At 39.9% G+C, this 24,636-nt stretch overlaps 1 protein-coding gene across 1 annotated transcript in view; it reads left to right on the top strand.

The window, feature by feature from the left end:
- atad2b (ATPase family AAA domain containing 2B) overlaps positions 1–24,636 on the top strand; it is a 100,638-nt gene that overhangs the window by 55,235 nt on the left and 20,767 nt on the right. The window contains exons 25-26 of the mRNA XM_023277729.3: positions 10,576–11,298; positions 12,464–12,594. Of these exons, the coding sequence (XP_023133497.1) occupies positions 10,576–11,298; positions 12,464–12,594 (854 nt within the window). The remainder of the gene's footprint in view (positions 1–10,575; positions 11,299–12,463; positions 12,595–24,636) is intronic.

Here is a 24,636-nt window from a genome sequence, read left to right as displayed (position 1 = left end):
AGATTTTCGTTTTTATAGCAAACATGTATCAGTTCTAAATAAGGGTTTTTGGTCTCACATACTAATAATCGGAGAAAATAATATAGTGTCACCTGCTAGAAAACACTGCTCCTTACTCGCCTGAGACTCTTCTTTTTGAGTCCAAGTTTTTCTTCCATTACTTGTCTACGTCACCATGTAACTCATTTACCAAGCAAGCGGCTAGTTTGTTTTTCAAATCAAGAATCAGCAGCTGTCTAGCAGTCTGCTGATATTCTCTGTCTAAAGACTTGTCTGCTAAAGCTACGCCTCTCTGGATTTACGGTAGCTAGCCAACATTACCTCATGCCATAAAGAGAAAGGACCTAGAGCATTTAATGATGCCTGGACCCGAAGTTTCCCAACAAAGCATCACCCAATGCATCACACTGCTTGTATTTTTCCCATAGTGTGTCCTGCTGCCACCTCCTCCCAAGGTCAAAACACCTGGAGATGATGTATAGAAAACTTCATTCATCAGATCTGGCCACCGTCTTCCATTGTTGAATGATAATAAAGAGATAAGGAAGACCCTTGTGGACCAAACATTGGACAGAATATGCAGATAGTATGCATTCATTCTAGCGAGAGGTGGGAGAAGCTCTCTTTTGCCAGTGAACAAACAAAAACAACTACTATCTAATTTAATTGGAAAAGAGATGCGGACAAAAAAGTATTGGAGGATGTTATAATGTACACTTGTGCACTGTGTTAAGCAAGAGCATACAGTTTGCCTTTAAGTGTATAATTCATTCTTTCTAAACACTAAAATGGCTATTCCATTTACAGTATGTGTGATAAATCATGTAGAGGTATATGTTTTGCTAATTTTAACATTGTCTCAAAACTCCTAACTTCAAGTTCCTCCCCATCAGTCACAGGTGATGAGAGCAAGGGCCGATCAATACTTCATTAATGTTACAAGATCGAGGTTCCAGCTCCAGTCGATTCCAGTGAGCCGGGATGACAAAAAGCTGAGTCAGATGTTGGGTCGTGCCTTTGACCGTGCTTCTCTTCATTCTCTATGTATGTAGGTACAAACACAAAGCCTAGACATGCACACTGGGAGAGCAACAGATGGCCAATTAAGTGTGATGATCTCCAGATAGGAGCGGACAAAATAACAACACTGAACAATATATTTTAATCGATCACAATAACATTGTTGCAAACTGCAGCCTGAAAATCTACTATATTCTTTTGACTGACTTGACACTGATATATTTTGAAAAGCCTTTGCATTCAGCTTGTTAGAGCAAGATTATTTGTTTGCATCACATCTGTAAGCAAATTTAAAGTGGCGCCATAATAATTTATTCATGCTTTGTGGACTCATTCTGTCGTCTTAAGACGGAATCAGTTTAACATTGACATATTTTATGTAGCAAATATGTAGCAGTTAATTTGTATGTACAGCTATGATAAATGATTTCAATTCCAAATATACATCATTCAATTCACTTGTGATCATAACTTTGTACCTTATTCACATGCTTCCACATATATTCCAAGAGTGCCACTCTCATGAGTCAAATGCTTCCCCGTGTCTCATTGTTTCTGTAATCTCAAATTTGAACGTATAATATTACTGTCTTCCTTCATTTCTGCTAAACGGAGATCCGTAGTCCTCTTGCTTTCACTATCTCAACTCAATTGAATACTACTGTGACTAATCTGAAAACAAATCCCATGTGTTTATCAAGTAAGCACATAAATAGTACCAGATGTGCAACTGCATATTTATATATTAGGTTCTTGTTTTCATTTTTATCTAGTCTCAAACGTTTGTCAAACATTTCCCTGCGTGAGTTTTCCACGGTGTTGGCCAGGTGACCTAAATGTAAATTCACAGAGTGAAATTACAGAGGAAGCATTCTCTGGAGGCAGGAAAATGTTGTTCATTGCCATGGAAACACACACTCCACACCCTTAGACACACACACACACACACACACACACACACACGCACACACACACACATACACACACACACGTCCAGCAGTAAGGAGGTAAATAGGTTAGTGAACAACAGGGCATCTGTCCAGGTTAGAAGAGGACCTTGTCTGTGTGGATCTAGGCCGACTAGAAAACGCTTCAGACCATTGCAGCTCACAAAATGGAATTCTATAAATATATCTTTGATTTAGACAGGACTTTAAATTAGTTGTGAAGCGTGGATCTAATTTATAAAGCACCACATCACTTGCAAACCAATTGTAGTCACTTCATTAAGATGGGTGGTTAGTTTTTGAGCCTTTTGGGGCCAGTGCTGAGTTTTAGGGACACAATATACCAGATAGTATTCTCTTTTAAATAATGGGTTCATTGTTGAACTTTGCAGCAGTATATTTGACAGTTTACTACTAGTTTGCAACTTCCTGTAAAGACACAGATTGACTTCGCACCACTGTCTGCTCAGGTGTTTGCTCTGCTACATCTGAAGATCCCCCAAAATTTTAACTGCATTCTCTTCTGTTAAAACAAAATAAAAAAAATAAAAAATAAAATCAGTATTGGCCGACGCTAAATGTCTCTAACATGTAATAAAGAAAGACCTACTTAAAGCACATACTGGGCTAAGTGCATACAGTAGAGACCTCCTGGCTTTTTTCTAGCGCTGCTCATTAACCTATAAAATCTACATCATCTAATGTTCTTTGAAAGAAATGTAAACAATGCTCTGTCTGAGAGCTAATCACTTAATGGTGTCTGAACTGCCAAAGCAGATTCTTTTTTTTGCTTAATGTACCTAACTGATGTAATTGAGAGTGCTCATTAGTTCATGCTATTTAATTACTGTAATGTGTCTTGAATTTAGCTTTCACTCTTCCCTGCATTATTTTTGCCTCACATCACTCAACAATAATCCATATGTGGGAGAATTTATATTTTACTGTAGGCATTCCTCTTTAGAATTTGTTCTAAGTTTACGTCTTAAAGTCCACATTACACTACTTTAGCAGTGCTGCTTCAGCCAAATGCCCATTTTAAAATGCCATTGAGAAGAAAGGGGTACTGAGATCAGATTTGCTACTTGTAAATGGACAAGGTGCTTGCCAGCTAATGTGATATGGGATCACAATGAAACGATTCCATTTCAGTGAAGTGCACAGTGTGTATTTGTGGTTTTGTGTTGATATCATGAAATGTAATCATTTTTAGACTATATTTTTATTGCATGCTCAAGCCTTAAAGACCCCCTCCAGTAAGCATCCAATGAAAATGCATTTATTTCCCTTCTTAGCATGTCTATATGGTGTTTTTTATATACTCCAAGATGCATAATTAGTGAATTGAGCATTGCACAGCATGGCTGATCATTTCTACCTTTTCCACCTTGATAATACAATGTGCTGTCGTCCATCCTGAAAGAACTGATTCAGATTTCTGGGGTTTCATGCATAACAAATCAAAAGAACCGGTCCTGTCAACTTGCACAGTGGGAGTTTCTAAATCATTATACTTTTCAAAAGCAGCAGCATATATGGCTGAATTACTCCAATATTACTTGTCATTGTGTAGTGTAGAGTAGTTTTACAGTGTTTGATCAGAGTTGTCGGTTTACTGGTTTGAGTTGTGCCAAGTGGAGGTGTGAGTGGAGAAAGAAGCAGTAACTTGATAAAAGCAATGCTGTGGGGATCCATCCGAGGCATTTTTAGGCATTAAGAGGCTATTTTCATTGAAAAAAAATTGAAATATCTAATTTGGGTACACAGGAATGAGTTTTTAGATGTTATATTGATGCCTAAGGAGAGACTTTGTAGAACTAGTTCAATATTTTTAGTAAAAGGCATCCTGGCAACTACTGAGCTCTGACCAAGTGATGGTGAAGCGCACAACCTTCCTCGAAAACTGTTTTTTGTTTGCACTTAAAATTGATCCTCAGATTAACCAGAGGTGAGACAGAAACATGGTCTCTTCCTGGAAAGAGTCGCTGTGGTTAAGTGACATTTGCTGTAACCATTTGGCGACTGAGGCCCCTCTAAGCTAGGCTAATGATTTGATAAATCTTCTTCTCTAACTCTTGGCAAGAAAGCCACTATTTCCCCGAAATGTTGGATATTTCATTTAAGGGAACTTTCCTCCCAGGTACAAGCTGAAGATTAATCAGTCCAATACGTTTTTTGTGTCACATCTTTTAGGCGTAGGGCTGATTAAGAATTTAAACAGCAGCTGATTGGATTGATTACAGGGATTTGTTTCAGTAGCTTTGGGGTATACAATACGTATGAGTTAGGACTGATGATAACGTGGCTTTGAGCCCACTGATCTACTACACCAGACTGTCTGAGATGGATACACTTGGCTGGGTTGTGTATCACAGGAGCAGCCAAGTAAAAAAAATAGTCTACAACACATTACATAATGCTAAAGGCATGTGGTGCTTTAAAATTACGATGAAGAAATGATGCTGACAAGGCTTTGGGGCGTTTACTAGTTCGATAGTAATAAAGACTTGGCAAATCTGTGACGCCATATACACCTGTGGAAGGAAAAACTTGTCATTTAACACAGCATAAAAGCTGCCAGTTGTTTATTCAAACTTTTATTGCACTGATTCTGCAAAATAGCTCCTCGTTTGTGCTCTGTAGTGCGACTACTAGGAATTATTTAATAAAGAAATCTGAAACACTGATTCACATTTCTGCTCAAAGGCATTACCAGAGCGCGCTGCTGAACTGCCCATCGGTGTCACGGAACTGATTTATTTATTTAATACTTGCTTGTATGGCAGTTTGGATAGTGGTCTCCTGGGGCTCCTGTTCTCAATAGCTGTGTTTGTCTGCGTGCACACAACCCATTCTGACAAGATGGCAACTTGAACACTTTTTGCCCCCTGCATAAATCATGCATGGGTTAGGCACTTTTAATTATTACAAAGTGCTCTGCTCCTCGTCTCTCCCTTCGTTCTTTTCCTTCTTCCCGCCTCCGTTGACATATCTCCCCTCTGTGGTTGGCTCTTCATGCTCTAACAGGTTTCATGCATTATTTAAGAGCTGACTATGACGAGTCATTTGCCGCCATTCCGACTCACCTTTTGCGTCCCGAGGAGCATGCTTCATAGCTTTGATGGCGATAGCTGACCCTAGTAAGACCCCTTTCACTGAATTGTTGATTTGCTTATTTTGGTTTGTGGAAAATAAAGACTTTAGTAGATTTGAATCCAGAGGGGGTTGAAAGGGAAATGAGAGGTCAGCAAAAAATTTGCCATGATGTTTTTTTTAAAAATGTTCTTTTCAGAATAATAGCGCTGAAGTTTTCCTTTGTTGGGCTTTTTTCAATAAGACATATATATATATATATATTTTTTCAAAAGCACAAGACAGTGAAACAATATTCTCTCAGTGATGAGAGCCAAGCTGTAAGTGCTGACAAGATTATATGAAACATAAATTCTGAAGGTTGAAAAGAAAAATGATGGTCGAAAGTGAACATTGTTGCTAGATGAGAAAAAGACGTATTCACACAGACAAAGAAACAATATTGATATAATGCCACTGCTCAGAACAATCCGAGATTCCTGCCTGCTTTTCTTCCCTTTTTGATATTACTCTTTTTCTCCATCTCTGGCCTTCCACTTACAGCTGAGCAGCGATCCCATGTGCCAGTCATGCCTGAAGGATAGAACTGTCTGCCTGCTCCATAGTATACCCTCCAGCTGTCTTTTCCTTCCAAATCAGATCAGGAGCAACCAAAGTTGAAAGCTGCATCCCACCGTAAAACTAGCTCTGCCTACAGCCCCACTCGAGAGAGGCTCTGTGACAAACTGTGGTGGCCAGTGGTGGATGGGCTTGGCTCATTGTCTCTTTGAACCTCCAGCTCTGCTTCGGTCCTCTACAGGGAAAACTGCCCAATTCCGCTTCCCATCTCTGAAGCTTTTTAGATGTGAAATATGTAACATTGCTGCTTCGTTAGGCTGTTAATGTGATGGCATTCTGTCATTCAGACATCACATTTAATGTTCTTCACGGCTCACACGAGATTGGACCGTACATCGAGTGATTTAAAATACATAATAAACTGAAGGCTAAACCTAAACCAACCAACAGCAGCTAATTAAACTGTCCAAATAACTAACAGAGACCTAAAGCTCTGTTCATGAGATGATAATCTAACTGCTACTTTTGTCATATCTTGATCAATCCTGTGTCCATGTTGGGGATAATTTAGGATTATAGTACATAAATGCATACAGCTCATACGGATCCTTTTGCTGTCTGATGCTGCAAATATTTAATTAACTCTGATGAAAGAGTCCTACAAACAACTGGATGCAACAAACTTAACTTCAGCTCCTGTTAGTGCTTTTTCAAAACCCAGATTACTTTCAGTTTGAGTCCCGTCAATCTGACCTGCTATAGTCAGTCTTTACAACCGTAAAGTTGCATTTTTATTGAGAGTTCAGTTTGTAATATATGTGAAATTGTAGGATACAGTGAGTTTAAAAAGGTATTTTGTGATTTTGCCAGCAAATTGTCTTTTGCACCGTCTGTGATGGTTTTGGGTCCAATATTATGGCAGAAATCTGGAATAAGCCTTCCCTAAATCGCTTCACTCAAATTGCTTGTGAGTGCCTTTTGGTTAATGCAACCACATGCAGTTCAGACTTGCTATATAGAAAGCGATATGTCGATGTTAAAAAGTCTGACCTAGTAAGATTGCCATCACCAGCTTTTACAGAAAAGTGAGCAGGGTGTCCAGATGTCGTCAGACTAACAAAACAGAGTGCATGTTGTGAAGTCACTTTAGTGGTTTAGATATCTATAGTCCATTCGCATGTGAGACCAGCTGATGTTTTCTGCTTTGTGCTGTTATTGTGCATGCAGAATGCTTGCAGCTCTGGCATACCTTGCATCAGCAGTGGGTTTACACTTGTGTATAATAAATGAGAAATGCAGAGAAAATCTCAAGGCAACATTTAAGTGGATTTCAGTGTGAGTTTAAGTAGCCAGGGAAAGATGGATTTCACTTTTATTCCAGTAAAGCAGATGTAACTCGAGAATTAAATTCTTAGCGACAGGAGAAAGATAACGAGGTGAAGCAAGTGAAGCAAGGACAGAAGGAAGTCTAGACAAAATTCTAATGCTGCATGTGTTTGTTTTCATATAGATTCATATATTATTTATGTAAGGTATGAATACATTTGTTGTATCTTTGAAATTGCATGTTAAGATTTACATTCCCATACAAAGCCGATGCATAAACACATGTAAATTTCTGTGTTGTCACAAACGGTAAGACTAGCTCTGCCTACAGCCCCACTGGAGAAAGGCTTTTTGAAAAAAAAATATGGTCATGGTGGCCAGTCTTGTTGGCTTATTCTTTCTTTGTACCTCCAGCTTTGATTCCCTGCTCTCCAGGGGAAAACTACCTTGTTCTCCAATCTTTACATGTCGTGGATACCAGGAGTGTTGGGATCTTGTCTGCTCTGTGCTGTTATTGTGCATGCAGAATGCTGGCAGCTCTGGCATCCCTTGCATGAACAGCGGTTGAACACTTGTGTATAATAAATGGAGAATGCAGAGAAAGTTTCAAGGCAGTACTTAAGTGCATTTCAGTGTGAGTTTAAGTAGCCAGGGAAAGATGGATTTCACTTTTTGAGTGGAGCAGATGTAACACGAGAATGTAATTCTTACTGACTCGAGTGAGACAATAAGAGGTGAAGCGAGGCAGCAGAGAGCGTCTAGGTAAAGTTATAATGCTGCATGCAATTCGTATAGATTTATGTATTGTTTTAGTTTCAGTTATATGTACTTGTATGGAATATCCTCAACTTGCACAAACTCTCAAACATACTCGATGCATAAACACATGTAAATTGATGTTTGTTACACGCAATAGTTTTACATGTGTTACAGCACTGACTGGTACTGAATGCACTCTACTCCCTCCTGAGTTGTCTGGTTGTGGCTGGCAGGTCATTAAGAGGTTCACTGGAGAGCAGTGTTTGGAAAGATGATGGTCCTGATGCCATCAGCAAGCACTGGCGGACTAATTATCCTCTTTCTGCACTGTCTTTTTCTTCTTCTCTGACCAAATCTAACTTTCAGGTGGTGCGATAGTGTTTCTTGCTGTTCCCTTCCTGTAGCAGAGAAGTGCTTAACATAAGATTTCTTTTTCTGCCTTCCACTGATGCCTGTACAGCGTGCATAATCACATCTTCAGAGTGGAAAGATGAAACCTGGCTAAAAGCATCGGGGAGGGGGAAGAGAGGAAATTTGACAGGCAGCATGCAGGCATATCACGATTTCTTGTTGGAGATTGCCTATTCATATCGTTGTGGGAAAGGTGGTGCAGGTACAGATGATGCAGTGGTCTGAAGCATTAAGGCAGAAGGCTTTATTCAATGTGTACAGCACAGTCTGGTTTCTGCTGAGTGACTTTAAAGAGTTATGATCATTCTGTCCTTTGAGAACCAAGCTGGCATATGTTATTGATTTTGCATAAAATCTCTGTTTGGCAGATTTAGATCGTTCCGATGGCCCCCGACAGAATTCTAATGACTTGGACTTTATGGATTTTAATGAGTCCATTGTGATCTAATGTCCTTATCCGCAGCTCATTTACACACACAAAGCTATCTCTTTGATCTTCTTTTTGAGGTAGTTCTTTTATGAAAGAATTATAGTTTTTTTTGTCAGGGTGTCAAAGCCGCTGGATGGAACTCAACACACTTTTGAAGACATGAAGAGCAAATACTTTCTTTCGGATTAGGATGTGTGTCTCCCTGACAGGTGGTGGTAATGCTACACATTGTTAAGTTCAAATTCCTTCCTGAGGAAACTGACTTGTGGTGGTCTCTGTGTGCTTTTTCTGTCTGTGTCTGCCCTTCCCTCTGACTTTGTTGATCTCATCTGTATCTGAGCGTCTGCTTCGGGAAGAGCAGTAAATGAAGGCAAATGCCTTGAAGTTTCACTGCATTTACCATTCTCGCTGGCTCGCTGTGACACTTTTACTGCACTTTCAGAGAGCAGGCCTTGGTTTGCTTCTTCCTCTTAAAACCCCAAGCACCATCTGTTGTCATTAGTGTCCAGCACCCATGATGTAGCAGGACTGCCATCTCTGTCTGCCTGTCCCCTGTGATCCATGTCACCCTCCGCTTATTACTCTATGAGGAAAACCGTATGTGCACATTTAAATACAGTCAACTTCCAGGGTGTACTATGACACCATGTGAGGAACGGACTTGTTTTTTCTGCTCTACTTATCTACCCAGACCTAGAACATGCCCCAGAGAATATATTTGGACATTTGTGCACATGTACTCAAAGGCTGGACTGGGCATTTTCCATGAAGCAGATCTGTTTTTTCTCCCTAAAAGGGTGATAATTGTCATTGCTAGAGCTAGTTGTCAACTACTGATATATTGATAATTGATTGATCAGTTTGAGTAACTTCTTAAGGAAAAAAAGCCTAAATTCTCTGATTCCGGCTTCTTAAATGTGACTATTTTCTGGTTTCTGTCTTCCTCCATGACAATAAACTGAGTATTTTAAAATTCTGGACAAAACAAAGCATTTAAGGGTGTCATATTGGGGTTTAAAAAAGAGTTATTGACATTTTATCTGTCAAACAGCTAAAATAAACAATCAACAGATTAATCTACAATGACAATAAACTACAGTTGCAGACCTAGTAGTTACTTAAGAAGTGTGGTAGGTGTTGTTAAGGCCGTTACGGGGTGCAATAATATGAATGTTGAAAACAGGAATAGGATGGCATGAAATCTGGAATTTGTATCAATACCACTGAAAAACTACAAAAATCTAAATACCAATTTCTATACCACAGCCAAACATGCACCATTCAAATGAATGTATTTCAATCTGAAGTTAATACTGTGTAATTAAAAATTAGTTCACTAGTAGTTCACTTCAGAATAGTTGACTGTGTGTTTGTTGGACTACATTGGGTCTCTCTCTCCTGCTCAACTTCCTCCTCATGCTCTTATTGTGAAAAGACGCTGCTATGTTAACAGGCTAAACAATAATGTAGCCCACTAATGTTATCAGCAGCAATCGGCTCTTGTTATGAGCTATGGCTACATTAGTCTGAACAAGTTAAGGTAGCCTTTATGAACAGTAACGGCAATATTTCAGGATGTGAACATTGTGACAGCATGTTGTTAATTTATAATAACAACAGAGACTCTCTCAGCTTGAATTATTTGCACAGATCTGGATGTTTGTCTTTGAGCTGCTTCGGTCAGTTGGAGGTGTTTCCTTTCATTTGTTCTGAATATGACACCATTTGCATTCTGACATTCTGCATTCAAACAATAAATATCTCTATGCACGACTTTGTAGGCTTGTTATTCATTAGTTGCTGCAGCTCTGTTGCTCCACTTACACTTGCCAGCGCCGTTCTGGAAAGATCACAATCTCCATTATTTAATCTTTGACAGTTGTGGTTCTGTTGGCAAATTTGGTCATGCAGAAAATAGGATAAACTGATATTAAACCACAGGTCATTTTTGTAGTTTACCTTTAGTTATACTAAAATTTAGTGAATGCGTTATGCTCTGAATTAATAAAGTTTCTTCTGTCTTTTTCATAGATCACATAAAGCGAAAGATTCGCCGGCGACCATCTTGGGGGCGGGGCATCATCCGTAAGAAGAAGATCTACAAGAAAGGAACGGAAGAGGAAGAGGAGGAGCCTGAGGCAGAGGTGGAAGCTGCAGGGCCCAGCGACTCGTGTTTGACGCAGGATGAGGAGTCATCTTGCGATACTACCGGTCCTCAGCCCAACGGCCACCATCCCCACCTCCCCTCCACGGAGGAGGAGAGCTCCAACGAGCCCCCTGTCGCGGCTCCTGCTGCACCTCCAAATGCCAGTGAAGCCGGAGAGCCAACACCTAAGGAGGAGGAGTCCACAGCCAAAGAGGCAGAGAACACAGAGCAACACACTGAGCCACATTGCCTTGGTGGCGGTTCTCAGCCCAGTGCAGACGGCAACAGTCAGGCCAAACAGGCTGACTTCCAGCCTTTGATTGAAACGTCCGAGTCTTCAGATGCTGAGGTCCAGCCTAAGCACACAGAGAGTCTCCTGGTTTCACAAGTGGACTGTGTGAATGGAAATGAGTCAATGGACAGCCTGGATTCACAGAGCCTCAAGAAGAGCAGTGAGGCTGAGACAAGGACTCCTCAGAGCACGGCTGAGGGCTCTAACAAGCCTGAACAGGAAGAGCACAAAGACAAAAATGAGAACAAACCAACTCAGGAGCACCATCCCCTGGATGGGAGGGCAGAGACTGTTGAGGAAGCTCAAGATAAAGAAGGTATAGAATTACACTGCAGGAGCGTTTCTTGCTCTTTTAATGTTTCGGTGCCTTTAGCAATCCTTAAAAATGCAGATTTACTCCATAATGTTTCCCAGCTGCATGAACTGCATCTTAGATTGACAATAGAAAGGTGTTAAGTTAATGCTACTCTTTACAGTCTCTTAATTTCACTTTCCAACTCTTTATTCCTACAACTGTTATACAGTTATACAAAATTAACAAAACCTGTTAATTTATGCACATCTTGTCAAGTATTGCCCAGCACCTAATTAAAACGATGAATTACTCTTTATATTATCATTCTGCTCTTCTGATTTATATGTGGTTTCATTTTTTTAAATAAGACAGAAGACATGAATAATGCAACAGAAGTCCCATAGAATATAAAAATACCATCTCTTTCTTAGCAGATGATAACATTTCATGGAGAAACCCCAGGGGTTTGCATGTCTTGTGTACCTTTTGTCGACACTATGCCTGTTGAGATGCATCCTAAGATGTTTTCAGTCTATAAAAGATTTTCAGTTGTGGCTGACTTTCCCTCCACCTCTGACTCTGGCATGTATTTAGTTTCTTTGCCGTGAGCCATTATGCCCTTTCTACTGAGGAGTTAGCATTTGAGTCAGAGATAAGCAGTAAGTTTATGTGTCTGACTATGAGCCTGTGGTTTGGCTTATGATGAGCAGAGGCCAGCTGGAAGGCTGAGGTAGTGGTGCTGATAAAATATGGAGAAACCATCAGAGGCTGCCGTGATCACACAATGGAACACAAACAAACTGTGGCTCCTTAACCAACAGACAACTCGGCTACTCCGCCCCCACTCTCATTACAGCCTGAGCTGGGCCTTTTGTTTCCATCAAAGCACTTCTTGAACACTCTTATAAATGGGCAGGAAAGAGGCCAGATGTGAAATTTCGTGAACTTGCTGGCTGCTAGTCGCTTCAAATAGATTTTCTTCTCATACGGTAGTATCGCATTAATCTTGGAGCCGTGACAGTTTGAATGTATTTTCTTTTCGGTCTTGTGAGACGAGTGAAATTGGGGACTCAAATTTAACTGGGCTGGTGAAGATTATTTTTGGTTGCTGTCACACTGTTTAACTGTTTCATATCTTCCTTTGTTTGATTTTCCTTCCATCAGTCGTACTTTTTTCTTGTTCTAGATGGTTCCAAAGTGAGGAAATGCAGGTGGAGCCCGTCAGAGCAGTTGAAGGACTCGGCTGAGAGGATAGAGGAAGAGCTGCACCCAGTCCCTCCCCATCCTCCAGTAGTGGTTGACCACCAGCGACTTTTGGTAAACTTTTTTTTTATTTGTTATTTTTTTCCAACATAAGTGATGCAATAATAACAGGTTCTAAGTTTAATAGGTTGTGAGGACAGAGATCTGACATGTATTTTTCATAACCTTTACCTTTCTTGTTAGCACTAAAATGAGAGCACAAAACAGTGGCCCATGTATCTTGTTTCAAAACACACATTTGCACATCATCAATGAGTAATCTAAGTAATTTCTCCACTCTATTAGTCGGTTTTTATAGACGACATTTTGACATATCCCAGCAGGAAAAGCTGAAGTGTAAATAATTAACTTAATGATGCCTGAGTTCTGCTGACTCGCTGTCATGGCTTACTGCAATGTTTGAACGTGACAGAGCTGTTGTTAATTTTAATTAGTAACACCTCAACGTTTCTTACTGTGATAAGTGAGTGGGGCTGCACAGTGGCTTGGTGGTTAGCACTTTCACCTTGCAGCTAGAAGATCCCGGTTCACGTCCGTCTTCCCAGGATCTTTCGTTTCACGTCCCGGTCTTCCCGGGATCTTTCATTTGCATGTTCTCCAAAAACATGCTGAGGTTATTTGGTAACTCTAAATTGTCTGTAGGTATGAATGTAAGTGTGATTGTTTGTCTGTATATGTAGCCCTGCGATAGACTGGCGACCTGTCCAGGGTGTCGCCTGCCTTTGCCCTAAGTCAGCTGACAAAATGATATTTCTTGCAATGCATGAAAAGCAGTAACAATCCAGAGGTGTGTTTTGGTTCGTCGACACTGAATAGAATAGAACAGTATAGAATAGAATAGACACCCTTGACTGTAATTATAGTGTGCAAAGTATAATGACTTTAAGTGCACTACTCCTTAATGAAGCATTAAGACTCATACAAACCACACCTCACGTATTTGACACATTTATAGTGTTGCTGTCCTTTAACCCTGTTTTGTCGTGTTTACTTACCAATACTGCTTACCATTGATTTTCGTGGCTTGTGTGCTTATAAGCATATATATTTGTGGTGTTTCTCAGCTCAGAATAGGTGTTTGAGTTATGACGCATGACAGTAACAATCCTCAGTCCATGTACAGTAAAAGCAGTGAGTTGTCCTTACCTGATCTGACAGAAATATGTGCATTTCCAGCTATTTCTTACAATTTATTCAACAAAAATTCTTAATTCTTATTGTTTGGTGCTGGTGAGTTTCCTAAAGCCTTGTTGAAGGATGCTCATGTATAGAGCAACATATACAACAAAACACAGATTTCTTGAAATAATTTAGGATCATTTATTTAGTATAACCCCTTGGATTTCATTTGGCAGCACTGGGAAATAGATGCTTATTACTGAAAGGAAAGTCCTTACATCTGAAAATTGGGTTAATGGCAACTTAAGTACAAGTTTCCTCTCAAATGGGGTTTGATTTAAAACTGTTCTTCCACCGTCTTGTGAGTTGTAGTTTTGTAGAGGCCAGCTGATGCATTGGACAGCCAATTTTCCATCCTGATATTTGCTTATCATATTTACTATGGCATTGGCAATATGCCAACTTTTATTTAGTAAACATAAAGCAGTAAAACCTGTGGGATAATTTAGAAATAATGGCCAGTTTGTCCAGCAGAGCAGATCCAATTCCAGTTTTCAAAACTCTTAGCATTGTCTGCAGCACGTCGCAGAGTATGTATGACAGCGGTGCAATTTTTTCAGCATAACTTTTACACGTGTACATAAAGAATACTGGCTGCTGTATCAGTATCTAGATTTTTTACGTCCTAAAATTGACATCAGAGCTGTTAGTTGGGCCCCTTAGCTTTGGTATATTAGTTTAAAATGTAATTAAACAAACGTTTAAAGACACTGGCTTCAGGACGGCATTCACTGACGCTGGCTCAGTCAATTGAGAAAAGCTCCACTGACACATTTTCTACCCCTCTGTCGAACCACCCAGATTGTACCTTTTTAAAACCCTAGTCCATGCCCCACCACCATCTTGCTTGATTTTCCACAGCCATCATTCTAATTCAGACCATGAAGGATGTAACAGCTGGGGCGATTTAGCACTGTGCACTGCTGCGGATTGGAGATTTAACAGGTAGCGTGATCTGTATCAAAGCCATGATCTGGTAACACAACGAAGAACATTGTTAAGGGGGAAAACAGTCACACAAAATGTCTGCGGTCATCTCTTTTGATCTTGTACGCCCGATGTACTTCAGCAGCTCGGAACCAGTGTTGATGTGTAACGGCACTTAAAGAACATCGTAGCGCACTCTGAAAATAATTAAACAAATTGAATAATTCAGCAACATGAATTATGTAGCAGACAATCTTGGAGAGAAAATACAGAATTTGCAGTGTCGCTTGTTGTTAGTACATATTCACTTTTAAATTCTTACAGAGAAAACGCTAAAGCTGTAAAGTGAGGGTAGATATTTTCCAGTAAATATAAACCGCCCTACATTTCACCAGTAAATAAGAAAGTGTTGAAATATAGACTTATTAGTAGCAACACAACCAGCTGTGGAAAACTGTCACATTTTCGAACTGGCTAATTAGACTGTGATTATGGAACAGAGCAGCTATAATCTAAAAATGTTGCCAATATGCTTTTGTTTTTGTCTTATTTAAGTTCATTTGGGTGCTTGTTGTTGCAATAATGTTGTTGACAATGTGGGTGAAGGGCTTTTTTTATCGTTTTCTCCTCCCTTCTACAAAAGAAACAGCTGCGGTTCATTACTGTACTCTTAATTGGTCACTTATGGCTTCCTTTGAAATGTTAAATCACCTTTTGTGCACAGACTTTAATATGCAAAAGAAGCAGGATGAACGAGCCTTGGTCTGACTCATGTTGGAAACGACACTGGCAGTCATACTCTGCTCAGGGCAGCTCGCTCTGAAGGCTAACCATTCATGGTATTTTTAGTGAGCCAGCACACCCGTTAGCCAGACCATCCTCTTGCTGGCATACGATGTCAGAGAGAGCAGAAAATACCATATCACAGGTGCTGTGTAGTGCTCATCTCAGAGGCCCTCTGCACTTGGTATTAACTTATCCCTTTGTCTTCCTTTCTTTGTGCAGCTTGTAATCACAGAGAAGGGAGACTCGACTAACTTACTCACCAACTTTTTTCGCTCTTAGTTGCACAAGATTTGATGAAACCCTCCATTTTTGGAGGTTTAAAATGACGATGAACTGTCTTTGCTTGCAACTTCCATCCATTTATCAATCATGGGCTAAGCATTCCAGATGTTCCTTTTCACACTAATGTTCCCCAGTTCCTCCAGGGCATCCCAAGGCAATCCTGAGTAACACCACATATGTAATCCCTCCATCGAATTCCAGATTGAAATGCCTAAATTGCAGCCTATGGTGGATGCTAGCTGAGTGGCTGTGCACAAAGAAGCTTCTAGTTTCCACTCTGTCCCTGCAGTGCTGCAGCTTTGGCCAAAAAATAGGCCAAAGAGTGAAATATTTTAATGTGAAAATATATAAATTTTATCACCAGTGTTCTTCCTGAAGTTGTCTGAAATCATTCCTATAAACTGAGGCTAAACTCCCTGCTTATTGATACACAATTTACAGATAGTCCCTAAATGACCCAAATGCACACTCTGCGTGATGCTAGCTGTGGCTGTGTACACAGAAGCTTCTAATTTCCACTCTGTCACTGCAGTGCTGCAACTTTGACCAAAAATTGCTTTGAAAAAATCATTAGGAATCGTGTTCCAATGTCAGATTTCCCTGAGATGAAACCAAGTGATTTTCCTGACATGGGCTGTTTTCTATGAGTGAAGCAACCCTCTGGCTGTTTTTGCTCCACAATGGGCTAATTTTTCACTGCACTTTAAGTAGCGGAGTCACTACTGACCTCACGGTTGTGGCAAGGAGTGTCGTTTTTTTTGTTTTGTTTTTATTGGGTCTGGTGAAAACGATTTGTTTTTGACAATAAATAAAGTGATTTGAATGAAATATAGCAATATTTTGAACTTAGGTTTGTTTAAAAGTTTCAGAGGAAATCAAAAGTAACACATGATAAATTCAAGGACTATTTGATGATTTAAAACCCAATTTTTCTTTCTGTTTCAACAGTTTCTGCATCTGATAATTGGTGCAATTTTTGTTGATTTTTGAAAAGAAAGCAAGCCTTTCAAGCCTGCTGGTGGGTTTGATGTTTGGAGGGTTAAACATCACTATTGCAATCAATTCATTTTCAATTAATTATGGGAAGCCAAAATCGTGACTCTGATAATTATGTGTTTAATTTTGCAACCCTAGTACCGTTAGCCTTTGTGATTGAAGTTTTTCTTCTTCACTGGCTTCATCTTTGGTAAAACAGCTAAATGAATTGTTTCATGCATCATGTACCGATACACTGACTGAACTGGTGAAAAACAAAGAATACTGCTTCCAACCACAGTTAGGGCTGTACCAGTTGGAAAGGCGCCAAAACAATCTAATGATCATCATTATTCACTTACACAAATTTGATCACGGAAAATTTTTCTGCAATTTTGGTTGCAGTCAAGAGCCCTGAAATGGTTAAACTGAGGAAGTATTTGGAAAATTTGAATTCTGCCATCATTTCAGTCGGGCCTAGATGGCAGATGGTATGCAACTTTTTTATGTGGAATGAGATTTAAGGTATGGAAGATAGGGAAATGCAATCATGTGTGACGAGCGTTAAGCTTCCTCCGGATCCATAGGTCTGTTCTGGAGCTGATGCTGTCACACTGCCCTTCTCAGAAGGATAACTTCCAACTTCTTAAGCTGATCCCTCCTTTCCATTCACATTACAGTCTTGCCACCGCCTCTCGGCCCCCTTTCCATCTTTTTTTTTGTATCCCCGCTTTCTGAACTTAGGAGGGAGCCAATTACAGGGGGCCAGACTATTTTTCACATCTCTCAATCAACAGGTGTTGCCCAAATTTGGAAATAAAGAAACAAGGCCATGACTCAAACATGAGCTTCTCTCTGCCCCACTAGATCCGCCAAACTCGTCCCAGGATGTGTTCAAGTAACAGGGAGCATGTGAAGCAGCGCCGTGGTACTTTGCACCGTCATGCTAGGGTCCCACCTAATACCCCAAGTGTAAATTGGAGCCTCGGCTCAGTGGGCTCCCTTGACAGCACTTGGCACTGATCGGATGGGGGGGCTCTGTGTAGTGTAATTGGTGTAAAAGAAGTGTTCCTCTGACATGTGCTTACTTCTCCCCTCCATGCTCCAAAGTGACATCCAACTATCAAGCCATTATCTAGTGGCTTTTACCCGCGGTCCCGTGGGGATGATGGCGACGGCAGGGGTGTGCGTCTCGCTGAACCTGACTCCATCTTTCAATCTGATTGACAGGCTTTTTAGTTGGCCTGATCTCAGCGCTTCAACCGGCTGCCCCTATGAACTTCCACACACAGCACTAATCTCGAGGTTTATTTGTTAGTAGGGGGAAGAAGGGAGATATCTTAAAGAAACAGATTGTGAAAAGAGGGGACTGTGAATAATTGCTTTTTCATCCTAGGCTTACGGAACAAATTGAATTTCCGGTGCGCAGGATGAGAGTCACCATTTAAGCAGATATTTGCTGCCAGGGCTGGGACTGGCATGCTGCCTGATGTGTGTTAGGGCCCACAGTGAGTGGTGTACTGTTCTTTCTCTCTTCAGTTGTATTCATTGACTGTAGAGGGCTCATTATTCCTAACTTTTAACTTGATGGAAAGGCCTCTGAAATCTCTCTGGAATTAAATACCATCAGAGTATTATGAGTTTGTTCACAGACCCGACACTTGAGCCCTGTTGGACAGAGATGGTATTATTTCTGTGTTCACATCCCGCCTTTCAGAGCCATGGCGCAGCTATTTGCTCTGATTCACTTAGTAAAATCAAGTTCTGTTATTGCCAATTTCACTGAAATGATGCTTGATGCCGTCTGGATCAAAATGAATTCCTCAGCATGACTAAATAGGTCCTGACGCGTCTTTCTCTCACTACTCCAAAATGTGTCTTACTCTCAGCTGTTTTCTTTCATCAATAATCAGATACTCGTCCACAGATGGGCTAGGAGAAGTGGCGCTGAGGACTGCAGATGAGAATTCAGTAACAAGAAATCCAATCTGGCCCTGCAATTTTTCCTCCATCTTACTAAGAACACAGATTTTTCGTCTGCTCTGCTGTTTTCTTTAGCAGCTGCCTAGAAAAAGGTAGTGTTTCTAGTTGCTGGCACAGTCAGGAGCGTTTTGGCGGCGACACTTAGCTTCTACAGCATGTCAGGATTTCCTGTTTTAGAGAAGCCTGTCAACAGAAATGGTCCTATTCAGTTTGTCATCTTCCTTCATTTTTAGTACTAATAGCAGCAGGGGCCCCTCGGTGAAGTAGCTGTGCCACATGTCTGTTCAAAAGAGAACGGCTTAATAGCAGTGCTGGACCATCGTTTGATTGTCAATAAAAATAGATTGCATTTGAAGTGCTCCTTTTATTTTCATTCATTCCCACTGATGGCCTTGACAGTGCTGCTATTTGCATGTAATTGCACTCACAAAGCTGTGCCTCTTGGCCACTCATGTGAGGGCCAGTTGTGTCAATAGCTCACACAACACAAACATAGCAGTCTCTCTTGTTTCCCTCATATTTTGCAGTAGTGTGCACTCTTGCCAAGCCTTCAAGGGTGATTTATTATGCCCTTTTTGCAATGCTCGCACCTCATGCGTCTCACTCAACCCTAGGCTTATATAAAGTAAAGGTTTAGATTGTGTGGGATTTTGTATTAATTAAAAGCTACATGAAACTGGTGTTTTTTAAATGCTTGGCTTCGCTTTTGTCAACCTAGCAGCGGCCAACGTTGTGGCCTCTGGAAGCAAAAACACTCTATAGCATTTGGGCTGACGGAAACATGCAGCTAAAGGGAACACAATACCGTTCAGACGCTATTACGTTTGATAGTTAATAGGCAGGGTGGGAAATGCAGGGCTGTAAATGAAGTGTAGGAAAAACATTACTCTCAGGCCTGTTAGCGTCTTTCATTTGCTTTCTGTTGCCAATTAAACTGTGTATGTTGATAATGAATATGAAAGTAGACCCGTGGTAACGAATTACAAGCCCTCATCACCTGCTGCTGCTCTTCCAGCCTTTTTATGTTGTTATATATATTCCAAAAACCTTTTCTCATAATGTGTAATGGACTGTGTGTGGAATGCTCAGTTGCTTGGTCAGCAGGTTTTTTTCTTCTCTCCCTGACACACACAAACACTTAAAAACAACATACTGGCTGCACCACACATGTAAAGGACAATGTATTGATTAACCTTTATTTCCCTTTAGGTCTGCTCTAAGTTTAATCACAGATGGTCAATAGCTTCTCCCGTCTATAACCTTGAACTTAACTTTTTTTTTTTTTTTTTAACATCAAACTTTTGTCGTCTGTGCTCTTGTTCTGCAAACACATCTGCATGAAGTAATTTTGCAGGGCTATGTGAAGGTGTGTTTGGGGTTGTTAACGTCGGTGCAAGGGGTTCTCCTCCTTTATTACCTGGTGAAATTGGATCTCTGCTCTCTCCGATCTGAAAAATATTAAGTTTCATTCCTGTAGCCTGCTTACACAAAATCATATTTTTCATATTCTCGCCTTTTTTATTTTCAGTTGCAATCTTTTTTCTCTAATATGTTTTTTCTCCCCAAAAAACCTGACAGATGAAAACCGCAGACTCAGATCTTGTACACAATTATCAGATATTGAGCAAAACAAGCATTTTCCTTCTTGTTCTGACCTCTGATCCACATGCAAATTGTGTTTTAGGTAAGGCTGAACAATTAATCAAAATCTTATTGAAATCACAATATGGCCAGGTGCAATATCCTAATCACACAAGGAGCTATTTTTTGCCAACATACTAATCATATTTTCCAGATGTAAGGAAACATGCTGGTTTGATACAGACTGCAAACAAAAACATTGTAAGTTGAGAGATAAACTTGGTATTCTCTCTGCTATTGCTTGATTTTAAGATGTATTAGAGAAGCATGTTGTTAAAGTAGAATATCTAGATTGTAGCCTCAGAATGGTTTAATTTATCCCCTCTAAGGAAACCACCCCAAAGTCTCTAAGCTCTCCATTGATTAAATGTAATTTCCAAACTGATCTTTTTGCAGTTGTGAATGTGGTAGCATTTATTAGTGTTTATTATTAATTATACAATTATGTACATTTACTTTCATTTCAGACTTTTTTGTTCTCAGTGGCTGAGTCAGAATATACCTCTTAAATTTATCTTGTTAAAATGCATAAAGGTGTCAATTCACTTACAACAGGAACAGATAAGGTTAAAAGTAATATTTTTCATTTATAGAGCACTTTCTGAATCCATGTTTTGACTCGGATTCTTCTAGTAAACCATTCATTCGTCCATGCGACAGCATGCGGTGATGCTTTTGTTGTTTTTACTTTTAAGGCACATGGCTTTATGGGTAATCTGAGTGGAACGTAGGTCCAGTTTTGTTGGTAGTTAGTGACTGGTGTGTAAAAGAAGCAATGTTAGCCGCAGTTGCCTTGAAGCTCATGCCGCCAGGGCCTATAAAATTGCTGTAGTCGGCCATAAATAGGTTGAAGTTTCAGTGTAATGGCTATCCAAATGTTGTGCACTGTGCTTGCTGACCTAAAAAAAGGAAATAAAGACCCAGTTTATACAATGTTATCTCAGTGCCTCCCTCTGACAGTATTAGCTACCAGCTAACGAACCAAATAAGAATAAAACCAAACCTGATTCATATGACAGAAGTCTGATTCAGAGGTAGCCCTAGTAAAATTACAAAGTTTAATATAGGTCTTGCACAAAAGATCTTACAACATAATAATTAATACCTTTTTCTCCTCTATACTAGCACAAAGGGAATTCACAGCTGTCAACTGGTTTGGCGTTTTTCTGTGCAGTATTTGAAGTACAGCCAAACAGTGCACACCTCAGCAGGGGTTTTTACGTGGCGAGCTACAATGTAACATCATTTTATTTTAATGTGCGTGGGCCATGGTAATATGATTCATCATGATTGTCCCTGACCCCTGGAACACTATCAATATTACATTACCTGTGTGACCGAATGCCCTACAAGGGACATTATTTGCCACTGTGACTGGATTTTTAAAAATTTTTGTCAGCAAACCACCAGCCACTAATGCCACATCTAGTCTTTGCACAGACTTAAGGCATTTATGGTTTTCATGGTAACAGGAAATCATTTATAATTCATTCATGTGCTAGTGTTAGAGACAAAAAAAATTAACTTGAAACAGGAAGAAGGGGGAGAGTTGTTACTCTTAGAGGCAGATATTGGAGGCTTAATAGTGTCCCTGGTGATGGAGACAGTTGCGTTTCACATTTTAGTTTTTTTCTCTCCTACTGCCTGCAAACCATGTTCTTTCAGTCTTTGCTGAGGAAGCCTCTCACACACACATGCATGTATCGAGTGGAGCATTCAATGATCAAAGAAGACCCTCTACTGTATCACAGTCAGCTCCAGTCTGCGTGGGTGATGTTTTACAGCTTGTTTATTTGAAAAAGGTTTTTTATGTAGCATATTTAAGGCATAGAATGATGGCAAAGTTAGTGCATCACAGCATCATAATGCAGAAAAAATCACGCTCATCACAGTTCCATCCATCCATCCATCCATTCATCATCTATACACCGCTTAATCCTCACTAGGGTCATGGGGGGCTGGAGTCTATCCCAGCTGACTCAGGTGAAGGCAGGGGACACCCTAGACAGGTCGCCAGTCTGTCGCAGGGCTACATACAGAGACAAACAATCACTCTCACATTCACACCTACGGGCAATTTAGAATGATCAATTAACCTCAGCATATTTTTGGACTGTGGGAGGAAGCCGGAGTACCCGGAGAAAGCCCACACATGCACAGGGAGAACATGCAAACTCCATGCAGAAAGATCCCGGGAAAGCCGAGACGCGAACCAGGGATCTTCTCGCTGCAAGGTGAAAGTGCTAACCACTACACCACTGTGCAGCCCCGCTCATCACAGTTATAAATGTAAATCTCTTTCAGTGACGAGTTTCTGTCATTCAGACGTCGTCACTTTCATGTTAATTATTCTGACAGATTCATTCAGACCTAACCAGACAGCGATGTAAGGAGTCACGGTACACATAATTCTTGTCAATTGCATGAGATTGGGCAAGATATTAAGGGATGTAGAATGCAGAATCAACCACCAATAAATGGAAGACAAAATCTAAGCTAAAAGTGTCTTATCAAGCTGTCATTTATGTCATTTACCAAATGCTAAAAAATTCTGTCCATGTCTAATGATAATCTAGCAATGCTTTCCCAACAGTAAAATAAAAACATCCCAACAACTGTATTGAAGTCTGCCATTAGATCCCAATCAATCCTGTCTCCATGTCAGGGATAATTTGTAATTATAGTTAGGGAATAAAATTACTGCTGTTGGTCCTGTAAATGCACACAACTGGGTTTCTTTGGAGATGCTCATATGGATCTTGCTGCTCTCTCATGTTACAGATATTTAATCAATCAAATATCCCAGGAAATACTCCTACAGACAGCTTCAGCTCTGTTATGTTTTGTCAAAAGCATGATTACACTGAATTTTTGAGTTCTCAATAATCTGAGCTGTTACAGTCTCAGCCTGCATCAAAATTTTGTTTTATCTTTATGCAAATTTTAGTTTGTAATAGATGTGAAATTGCAGTGCATAGTAAATAAGAAAGGGTTTTTTTTTGCCAGCAAACTGTGTATTTTGCTCTCTGTGATGTTTTTGGACCAATGTTGTTGCTGAAATGTGGCAAAAGTCTTCCCCTAATCGCTCCACATGGCTCAAAATATGTGTTAGGATTGCTGCTGTGACTTTCACAGAAAAGTGAGCAAGTTGTTAATTCGACACGTTCAGATGTTGTTATTTTAACAGAAAGGACTGAAGATCTGTAATGGATCTCCTCTGTTTACAGCTTCTTTATTTGAAAATCATTTTGTTTGTAACATACTTGAAGCATAAAATAATGGTAAACTCTCTAAATCACAGCAACATTTTACACATTTGATCAGAAGATCACAAGAAATTGTACTTATTACCGCCGTTGACTTGCTGTGATTATACAGCTGTAGAAGGGATTATTTGACCACCTGCTGTTTCCTTACAAAAGCAATGTTTGAAAATGCAATGCATTGAAAATGTGAACGTTTCGATGGCCAAAAACATTTTTTGTGTCAACAGTGAGTGAACATACAATACAAATTTAATTTTCAATTTAAAAATGCCTAAAATAACCAAATTGAAAGATAATGATGAGACTTAACAACAGCTGGAGAGATGTTACTAACCTGCTTGAAATCAGCAAAACAGCTATTAGTAATCATAATCTTAACAAGAAAATGCAGCTGAAAACCAGCAAAAGAAGAGAAAGAAAATAGTGGTCAAATGGGTCTAATAATTATTTCCAAAGCTGTATAACCTCATCAATAGTTTTTTGACAGGATGTGATGAGTTTATCATATCATTTTACATAAGGGATGTGTGATAGTATCAGCCCGCCGATATTATCGGCCCGATATTGGCATAAAAATGTAATATTGGTCAATATCGTTATCATTTTTTCTGCTTATCACGAAAACCGACAAAATAATGCCTGGATTTCGCCTTCATTGTAGAGGGAGAGAGAGAGAGGGAGAGTGTGAGCTGTTGTTTGAGACAGTTAAAAAAAATAAAAAATTGCATAAATATGGCATTTTTTTTCCATAACTTAAGTTGAAGTAGTTTTCTTATTTTGCACAAACAATGTTTATATTTGGAAAGCCTCGTTGCATTTGAGAATGCATCCAATAGGGCATCACAATAAAATTAGGCCTGATGTGTTATTTCCATGACAGGAGATATGTGACGATACCGAAAATTAGTTTAATAGCCCACATATATTGGTATCGGTTTATATCAGAATCGGAAATTGAGAGTTGGACAATATCAGCATATCGGTTATTGACAACAAAGCCAATATTGGACATCCCTATTTTACATTTATTTTATGTTTTAAAAGCAAGTTAACACCA

Source organism: Amphiprion ocellaris, chromosome 12, assembly GCF_022539595.1.
Source record: "Amphiprion ocellaris isolate individual 3 ecotype Okinawa chromosome 12, ASM2253959v1, whole genome shotgun sequence".
In the NCBI taxonomy this organism is placed as follows: Eukaryota; Metazoa; Chordata; class Actinopteri; family Pomacentridae; genus Amphiprion; species Amphiprion ocellaris.
This window is presented reverse-complemented; position numbering and strand designations above follow the sequence as displayed.